We start from the raw sequence: 10,614 nt of genomic DNA, 5'->3' as shown, positions 1-10,614 counted from the left end.
TCCATTGTCTGCTGTCGATCTGCGACGATACAATGGATAACCGTCATTACCAGTAATTGTTTCCGATATTAATGTCCGTGGATATCGTTTTGAACATTTACCATCCATCATACACGGTGAATTTTGATTAAGAGTTCCACAGGGACCATGTATCATGTTTTTGATAACTACCTCATGCAATCCAGGATCTACTTGTACATTAGGGATTTCAGCTGATATCACTGCATCAACTTCATTTGGCCTTATCTTTTCAACCAACCAAATCAAAATGTGTGCATGTGGCAATCCTCGTTTCTGCCACTCCACAGAATACATCCAGCAGCGTGTCTCACCAAACACATTATGTTTTACGATGAAATTCATTAAATATTTCAACTTTTGTCTAAAGACTCTGGCTGTAATATCATGACGATCAATGGATGATTTCCCAGGTAATAACTCCTGCTTAATTTCTATCCATTGCGGATTGCATGTAAATGTGATGAACAAATCTGCTGTACCATAATGACGAACATACGACATGGCATCTTGAGCATATTCGTGCATATGCCGAGGGCTTCCGATGTATGTTGCTGGAAGAATAGTCATCCGACCGACATTCTGTGCATTTCCATCAGTATTAATCGCATCTCGAAGGTGAATATACTCTTCAGATCGGAGTTTGGTTTGATTCAACCTGATGAATGTTAATCTCTCCGTTTCAATTTTAACATACATGTCATCAACATATTTGTGATATAATCGCCGACATTTCAATATGTGATTATCTGCATTTTCCCGAATCATTAGGCGGTATGAATAATAGTTCATTGAACTGACTTTTTTGTGGGTTTCAGAACCTGTAAACAGATTTTGTTTTAATAACATTCAAATATAAAATTAAAATACATAATATAGTGACTGAGATATTATCGCCATAGCTAAACTAATATTTTAGTTACCTGTAATGGGATTTATCATTTTTATTGATAAATCGTAGCCATCTTCACCTTGCCAAAATATAATGGGATATTGCAGTGCATCATATGAGCGGTGTGTTTCCTTTATAGGTTGTAATTGAAAATTCCGACGATGTAAAACAATATCACGGGATTCCAAGTTTTCTCCAACTACAACGATAGCAACTTCATCAATAGTTGGTGCATTAAAACGTCTTGTATGTTGACCTGCAGGTGTTTTATCAGCTCTGATTACAATTTTGTGATTATCGGATGGCATCAGATCCAGGGCAGTTTTAAACAATATAATCAATTGATTGTGTTGATGAAATAAAGTTTGTAATTGTTCTACAATAGACCTTTTTACTAAATTGTTATGTGCACAACGCAGATCAATTTCTTGTGGTGAATTGCCCATAAAATAAATTTGCAGGAATTTGTTGTCGCTATCTGACACTGGTAACAGTGAACCTGCTCTGTGATATATTTGCCCTTGTATCTGTAAATAAAAAAGATATTATGGTGTGGTATAAATTAATGGATTGTCAATGATCAAACTTAAATAATATTTGATCTTAAAAAGTATATATTTAGTTTTAACTAATATCTATCAAATATAAAATATAATAAAAGTGTCACTGAAACTGAATCACCATATAATATGATGACTAAGTGATATATTTCGTAATTATTAAGAAATTGAAGATTAGTAACACATCTTAACTTTGGTGACAGAAAATTTTGTTCGCTAAAATAATTATGAGTAACTGCTATAATACATACCTTGAAAGTTGGCATAAAATTTTCCCGAACTGCATTTGTTGCCCCAAATGAAGTCATTTGAAAGCAATTGTTATATTGTTGAATATGTGTCAAAAAGTGTATAGAATCTGTTCCTATTCCTGAAACCAATGAGTACAATGGTTCTGGTGGTGGATCCAATTGTATCAATTTCACTTTACCATTTGCGCAACACAATCTATTGGCTTCGTTTTTGTATTTTAATGCCTTACAGTGTGAGCAAACCAAGTTCATAGAACCAATAACAACACATTGGTAGTTACTATAGTCAATTGACACATCGTAACTGAAAGCAGCTGGATTCAAACTTGCGCGATTATTAGTTGAATGTCGCGCTCGCGCTTCACGCGTTTGTGATATCCGAATTCTTTCACGTTCATTTCCGTCGTCACGTTCTTGTGCAGTACGATTAGATCGGTAATTAGCTTGGTTTATAGCATTTCTGGTTCTTCTACCTAAATTGCTTCGTCTTATAGGAGGCATATCAAATATAAATTATTTTTTCACTAATCACGAACTAAACAAACACTAACTAACTAAACACTCTGCACAAAACACGATATACGAATTTGTTTCGTGTATCACTTGACAATTCATCTGTCATCTGTCAAAAGTCATCTGTAACAGACAACTTTTTTTTTTAAATTTGATATGACTTGAACTCAAATCCTTTTAAGCCGTACGAATTGTTTTATTTATTTAAAATTTGAATTAAATTTTAAACAAATAAAAAATTTTAAATAAATAAAACAATTCGTACGGATTAAAAGGATTTGAGTTCAAGTCATATCAAATTTAAAAAAAAAAAGTTGTCTGTTACAGATGACTTTTGACAGATGACAGATGAATTGTCAACTGATACACGAAACAAATTCAAACAAAAAGGGCTATTTTTAGGGTTTTTCCAGCAATAATTCTAATTTTTCTCACCGTAAAAACCATCCCTGAACTTCAACGAACATTTTAAAAAAAGATTTGGCCAAATTGGTCCAGGCGTTGTTGAGTTATGCGCTTAGGAACATATTTTGCGATTCATTTTTATATATAAGATATATATATATATATATATATAGAGTTTGCATAATGGTTATAGGACTAGATTTAAAGGCTTCTGGTGTCATTCCTAAGACAGCATTTTATATTGATTCCATTTTTCGTAAATAAGATAGATGATAGAGGTAAACGTTAAATTATATAAGAAGAACTGAACAAAAAATAATAGATGAAAAATGATGAATGAAATGAAATGATGATGATGAATAAAATAGATAATAGAAAACTACAAAAATATATAAAACAATTTTATAATGTTAGTATCAGTAATTTTAATATTAATGAAAACTAATAGAATTAATTTTAATATATAATGATGCCACCAATTGCGACAATAAGAGGTTATATGCGTCGGGGAATGCTCTCAATACATGTTGTCGCATCATTTATATCTTCTTAACGTTTGGAATGATGCCATTCTCTGATGAGAGTTTCAATTACCGGTACAGGTGGTAATCATTTCTTTTGCAATTGCCCATTTGGTGAGTTCCCAAATGATTGCCATGGGATTCACATCTGGTTAATACCCTGAATAAGGGAAATAGTTATTTTTTCATCCAAATTTGCAGTAAAACTTCTAGATTTGTGACACGGTGTCGAAATATGCACAAAAATGTAGTTGTCATCAGGGAACCATAAATTTATGTACGGGTGGTAACCGGGTTTTTAGCGCTCGCTTTTTTAGGTCTTGTTTCATTGTCCCTTCCACAATATATAGGCGTCGCATGCCTGTTCACCAGGGCGTGGTGTTACAAAGGAACTATTGTCAATTACAATTTGGAAAGTTGGTTAATGGTTGGTTGGACAATGGTTATTTACCCATTTTATTGTTCAAAAAAGTTATACTTATTTCACTGTACATTGCAACTGTAGGTTATGCAACTGTAGGTTAGACGTGGTTTTTTGGAAGGCAGCAGTCCTATTAGATTCTCTTCAACTAAGCGTGACTTTGACAGCCTTTGAAACTCCAGCAATAACTGCAATCTTTGCCTCAAATATATACAATGCGGTAACAACGTTTGTATCTCTCTACATTTTGTTCGAGACATGTTCAAATCCATATCCATCCTGAATGTTGAAATTTGTGATAATTGCATCGAACTATTAATAAAATGTAAATTCGTAGATATAAAATAGCAAAAGTATTATTATATTGAGAACTACTTACTTTCTTATTGTCATAGACACAGAAGTCGGTTAAAAGTAATGAAATAATAATTATCTGGACAACTCGATAACAATAATGACAAGCACTCATTTGAATGGACAATGCCTGAATGAGAATTGTACACTGTGCTTCTAAAACAACATATTCTATTCAAACAAATAAAATAAACCATAAATTAACAGATCAATTGAAAAGTCTCCGGTCTACCAGAGTAAAACACATTTTTTGGCTAAATTAGTTTTTTTATCCAACATAATTCCCTTCAAGGGTGATACACTGATTTTAGCGGGTCTCCAACTTTTCCATACCATTTTGTATTACGATTTGTCCTTTGCTTCAAAATAGGCCTCAGTTTCGGCGATCACTTCTTCAATCCACGAAAATTTCTTCTCAGCGAGCATTCTTTTGAGATCTGGGAACCGGAAATAGTCGCTGAGGGCCAGATCTGGAGAATATGGTGGATAGATGGATTTTTGCCATCATTCTTACTAACTTGAGATACGGTAGATTATCTGGTGAAGCAGCACGTGCTTTTCCTTCAAATGCGGTCATTTTTGGGCGATTTCGTCCTTTAAACGGTCCAATAACGCTATATAATAGTCGCTGTTGATGGTCCTTTCCATTTTCAAGGTAGTCAATAAAAATTATTTCATGCACTTGTCGATTGGACTTCGGAGTGAAATGAGTAAAATAATCCATTGTCAAATATCGAGGCAAAAACCCGTGTTTATTACGCTTGATTATCTTCAAAAACTTCTCCGAATCATCAACCCGTTGTTGTTTTTGGTCAAAAGTGAGCTCGCGCGGCACCCACTTTGCATAGAGCTTTCTCACGCCCAAATATTCATGAATGATATGATGTAGACGTTCATTTGATATCTCTAGAGTGTTTGCTATTTCATTCAGTTTTGATTTGCGGCCATTCAAAATCATTTTGTGGGTTTTTTAAATGTTTTCGTCGGTAACAACCTCTTTTGGGCGTCCACTGCGTTCACCGTCTTCGGTACTCATTTTACCACGTCTAAACTTAGCATACCAATCCTCGATGGTTGATTTTGATTTTAACTGTATTTCTTCCCTTCGAAAACCAATATTTTATCAACACGCGAAATTCCTTTTTATCCATGTTTTTAACAATAACAAAAGTTGCTTCACTCAAAATGATATAATTCACAAACTAATGATCCGACAGCTGTCAAATTTGTACACGCATCTTCTGAGGCTTAGGGCTAACTAAAAAATATATGGATTTAATTGTAGTAGTGCCATTTATGTGTCAGGCCGGGACCTTTTCAATTGACCTGTTACATAAATAGGATTACTGTCCTTAATAATTTGCCCGACTACTGTTTGTAAAACCTATAACATGTGGTATATAATAGATTTTTGATAAACTACAATAATAGCTCGACTCTCAAACAGCTTTAAATTCATCAAATCCATAAAAGAACGCGAAACAACAGGACGATTATAGAGAGCGCGGCGATCATTAAATTTATTTTACACTTGCCGAGCTTTAATTGTTATATTATGTAGTTGGATGCGGAAAACAGACGCATAAAAGTTACGAACTGTGTTTCGCCCGGGACGTTCCACCGACGGTTTTTATTCGTTTTTCCGTTATGGCGCCCATTAAGTTCGCGGGACCGGCTCCCCGTAAGTACACCCCGCTTCGGTCCGGCCTTTGGAGCCGGGTAAGAGTATCGTTTGGGGGGAGTCGAAGAGAGGACGGGACGTACCGTCGCTAATGCTCGTAAATGTCGTCGTCGTCGGAATCCGCGAAACGACAGCTTGTAATGATGGATTCCGATATAACTTTGTCTCCGGCTCCCAAATCCAGCTGTAAAACCTAAAAGGGGAAGTGATAAAGTTGAAACAAAAGCTTTACTGGGTTTTATGGAAAAAATGTAGCCTTTTCCATGTAAAAATGTCAGTAATGTATGCAAATGTTTTATATGCTAGCGTATTTTTTATAGTTGTTATCGGAAAATTATATGCGAACTGTATACTTTATATATTCACTTCAAGATGAAAGTTGATTGTTTTGTTATTATTATCGTTATTGGTAGCGAAAATTATGATTTCATAAACTCCATTATACCATTAACTCTTCCAAGAAAACCTAACCGCTCTCATCAAGTCCTATCTATCGAAAAGATCTTTCCAGGTCAACAATAAAGGAAAGGGAAACATTTTCCAGTCGAAAACAAATCGACGCTGACGTACCTCAAGATTCCACGGTAGCTCCAAGCTCATTAAAACTCTTTATTTTAGATCTTCTGAAAAAAGAGCACATTGACGTCGCATTTTACGCTGACGACAATACTCTCTTCAGGCTCGAGATTACCATTCAAGAACGTTTACATAAGCAGCTCGATCATGCGGTCAAGTGGTTCAAATTCTGGAAGTTGCAAATCAACCCGCTGAAAACTCAGGCCATTATTTTCCATAAGAAGCATTACGCACTGCGCGTCTTGCAACTTAAGATGGACACTGCAATAATTCCATGGCACGATAACGTCACATAACTAGGTCTCTACTTCGACCGACGTTTCAGTTGGCATCCCAAATCCAGAAATTAATCCAAAAACTTTCGGGGATATCAAACCTAGCATCTTCTCTCATCTGCCCTTCTAGCAGACTTCCCATCTCCAGCAGATGCTTATTTTACAAGGTGTTAATTTAGTCATACTCCTCTACAGATTTCATGTCCAACTCAAGATTGTTACACTCAACCAGGTCAAACGGCTTCGAGTTTTCCTAAATAAAATCAGAAAATAATTAAATTCATAGGGAAACTGACACTCTAGAAATCAAGCATATCACAAAAATTCCACAAAAATTCCACAAACAACAACTCAACTCAAGTCTTTCTAAACACGCGCTTGTTCGCGAGCTGGTCGACCTCGGAGCTTAGCACCGCGTCACCACTAACCTCCCATTTTCCAGGCTGAAACGACCTCATCCGTCGCTGCAGTCATAACTTTTGCACCCATCTGACAGCATCCAGTCGTGTGTTATCTCAAGCTCGCGAATCAACAGTTCATTATCTGTTCTTCCGTCGAGTCCTCGTGCCCAATAACGGCTAACCGGTTAGCGGGTGCCATATCCCCAAATTTAAGGCAGTAGAAGTAGCGACCCACAGAGGTCAACTGTGCAGTGGTTTGGGTTTAGTATATTGGTAAGCCCAGAGGCAATCCCACATAACCCGGTCCAACTTGTCACTTCAGGGCTAGTCTCCGCGATCAGTTATGCCTCATGTATTTCACCGCCTGGTTTTAGGCTTGAATAAAAAAAAAACAAGAAAAAACTACTAATTTTTCCATATTGACATAAGATATAATTAATATTATGGATTGCTTATTTATTATCATATACTAGAAGTTAACTAGACATATGCATCTGTATGTATCTTATATATTTTTACACATTTTAATTAACGCGACACGGTAGGAAAGAACACACTGAGAGAATATCTGGGCCGTTGTTTATTTATGTTTCGATTAGTAACAAAGAGCCTAGTTACTCCAGCAAACAGGTTGATCAATGGCAGTTTTCTGTTTCTGGCCTTGGATATTATTACTCACTTGACATTAGATAGTATAACTGACGTTGACAAGAAGTTCAATATATATAAACTATACTTGATAAATTGCATGATATTATGACCTGAGTATAATATAATTTTTCATAACATTTATTACTTTCAAGTAGTGCTTTCCACTTTTTCGCAGTTTTTGAAAGGCACTAACATAGAGAAATAGAGATCTAATTTAATAGGAAATTTTGGGGAAATATTTCGCGACGTCCAACATGTACATGTCGCTACTTTTAACTTATTATTAATCGCTACGCTATAAGCCGCGACGAAATCTGATTGGTTCTCTTTGTTTCCATGGTACATTTGTTATTTATTTATTTTTAGCGCCATTTTTAGTATGGCTGTCATAAGGAATAGTGCGTTTGGAGATTAAATTATTAATTCATTAGTATATATAAGTCGGTAGTACAAAAATTAAAGTAAATTATTGATCTAGCAAGTGTTGCGTATCCAGATGCACAGAGAATAAAGAAATGCAGAATCGTTTTCGTTCGAAGAAGTATTTGGATGTCATTAAACAATAGTTGAAAATGTTAAAAATCATCAAAGAAATTTTTGATCGTTACATCATGTTTTCTTGTTGTAAGTTGGGGAAAGTTTATTCATATATATTCAAACATCAAATATTAATTTTTTTAATTTTAGAAATTAATCCCCTTCCAAAAGAAGCTATGCAAACGGGTATATACTTTTTTTCTTGGATCAATAGTTGCCCCTCCAGTGAAATAAATAGTATCTCCTAAACGCAAATCTATTAAGAGTAGGTCAACCGATATTCAATACACAAGAATTATTGCTGTAAAATTTATTGCTCAAGTAAGAACAAATTTGTTAAAGTGACATCAATTTAATAACTACATTGAGGGGTTCTTTTCGTTAAATAAAAAATGAGCTCGATCAGACAGCTTGAAGATGAAATTGTTAAATGGTGGAATCTTGAACAAGTCTTTGATAGATTGGAAATAAACAGCTTATTTGTTCACTTGATTACTTATTCTGAAAGTGACACTGATTAAATAAAACTTTATAAATGTTGGTTTATGATCCAATGTTGACAATTACCAAAACAGGCTGATGAAAGAGGAAACAAATAGAAGTCAGTATATAGTTAATATATTTTAACTGTAGGAAATTCTGTTATAGAGTATGAAAGCTTTATGCGCATGTGTGGTATTATTCAGAATGCACATGAACGTTTTATTTAAAATGTATTAGGAGAGAAATAATACTACTCTTTTGCAAATATGGCAAATGCATTAAGAAGAATACAGTGATTAAATCTAGTTTTATCCAGAAAGGTGTATAAGGCAGTAACAGAACAGGAGAAATACAGTAAATCAAAATGATTTTTCAAGGAAATATAGCATCGAAGGAGAGAAGAACTAAGTGTAAAAGGCAAATATGCTCTTTAATGAAAGTGAAATAAATTAACCAGATATACAATTGTTAATTGGTTGTACTAGGCCTTCGGAAAATATCACCACATAAAAGAAAACGCGCGTAGACCTGTACCTATACTAGGGTGGAAAAAAGTTCAATGCATATATAACAAAACAACTTTAAACTATAAATTATTGTTGCTAATTGTATAATTAATAGTTTATTTTAAGTTTTTCGACAATATATGCATTAGATGAACTATAATGTTAAAGTAAATCATATTAGATAACATTTTTGCTTCATTATTTTATTTAGATTAGAATTTTTCCCAGATTTCATGCGGCAACATTGGGACGCCAATTCAGATCATGTGGGTTCACAAATTTATACCTCATTTTTTGTATTCATTGATGATGATGATTTGTCAGAGCTTGAACGATATTGATGCGGCAACACATAAATATCATGACACAACAGTGTTTATGTACGATTTAATAATTATTAAGCAATGACCAATCATTTTCAGATATTTATTTTACTCTAACCACTACATCAACACCAGACCAATTTCTGTTAATACCAAACCATAATCTTATTATCAGAAGTATCCGTGGAAGGCTCTATGGTATCTTCCGTGACTTAAATCTTAGTAATTTTTTAAATTTTTCTGCTAATAGTGAACTTATCATCTCTTCTGCTTCCTTAGTTGCCTTAATGAGTGTCTGCTTCATTCATAAATATAACGGTGTGATACCAGATAACAGGGGATGTCATTGAAACGTTGTAAATATTTTGCCATGCTATTAATTATGCTTTGATTTAATTTAATTTGTGTTCGTTTGTGATATAAGCCAAAACTAGTGCTTAAGCGTCTACATTTCATTAGGTTTCGGTAAGTTCCTAAATTAATTTTCTCTAAATTTATATATCATTTTTTATTTCAAAATAACTTATTTCAGTCCTCAAGTTTGAATGATTCACAGTTGCCTTGTTGTTTGATAAACTGTAGTAGTTAATCATCAAACTGAAAGCGTCCACGTCCACAACCAAAATCAACTTAGCTCTATTGCCAATCATATTTATGAAATGTGTAAGAAGACTCAGTTGTTTTTTTCATATAAACACAATAAATTAATTTAATTTATAAAATTTTTGTTTGTAAAGTTATTGATAAAAAAACTTTAGTAATACATTGCACCTATGTAATTATTCGTGTAGAAATAGTTGAACTCCTGGAACAAAATTAGGGTTTTCCTCCAAGTCCAAGGGTGACATAAATTGAGACATAACCGAGAACATGTTTATGCTCTGTTTTGAAATTCAATTCTTGAGGAACTTGGAGGAGCCATCAGTTAGTGTTAAGGAATGCACTATACCTTAGATTATTGAGGATAAAGATGCCAATAAAGGGATCGACAAAACATGTAATTAAAGAATGGCTAGAAAAATTTGCATTTTGTTGAAAAAAGTTGAAGGTTAGATGGTCTATCAATCATATTTTATAAAGTTATTTTTATTTCAGTATTTATTCAGAGTCATATCGGAGTCAAAATAAATCCAATAAAAGTAACGTTTTCATATTTAATTCATTTCATTCATTTAATCATTATACATCGTACATCTAATACATATATTTTAGGCCATAAACTTAATTAATGTTAATTATACAGCCT

At 34.0% G+C, this 10,614-nt stretch overlaps 1 protein-coding gene across 1 annotated transcript; it reads right to left on the bottom strand.

Annotated features, from left to right (window-relative positions):
- Positions 1-444: 444 nt before the first annotated feature.
- Positions 445-1,889, bottom strand: LOC143191801 (uncharacterized). Its single transcript, XM_076397181.1, has 2 exons — positions 1,722-1,889; positions 445-1,437 (listed from the first exon to the last, which is right to left on the bottom strand). The coding sequence occupies exons 1-2, from the start codon at positions 1,776-1,778 to the stop codon at positions 934-936; spliced, it is 561 nt and encodes a 186-aa protein (XP_076253296.1). The 5' UTR covers positions 1,779-1,889; the 3' UTR covers positions 445-933.
- Positions 1,890-10,614: the final 8,725 nt, after the last annotated feature.

Source organism: Rhynchophorus ferrugineus, unplaced genomic scaffold (assembly GCF_030347505.1).
Source record: "Rhynchophorus ferrugineus isolate W39M unplaced genomic scaffold, kcgeb_rfMv2 rfM2, whole genome shotgun sequence".
NCBI classification, from domain to species: Eukaryota; Metazoa; Arthropoda; class Insecta; order Coleoptera; family Curculionidae; genus Rhynchophorus; species Rhynchophorus ferrugineus.
This window is presented reverse-complemented; position numbering and strand designations above follow the sequence as displayed.

Bases quoted from the DNA above. Each gene is read 5' to 3' on its own strand.
- LOC143191801 (XM_076397181.1), bottom strand. From the start codon at position 1,778: ATGACTTCATTTGGGGCAACAAATGCAGTTCGGGAAAATTTTATGCCA. The intron at 1,438-1,721 runs GTATGTATTATA...TTTTATTTACAG, and splicing joins ATTTTATGCCAACTTTCAAG to ATACAAGGGCAAATATATCA.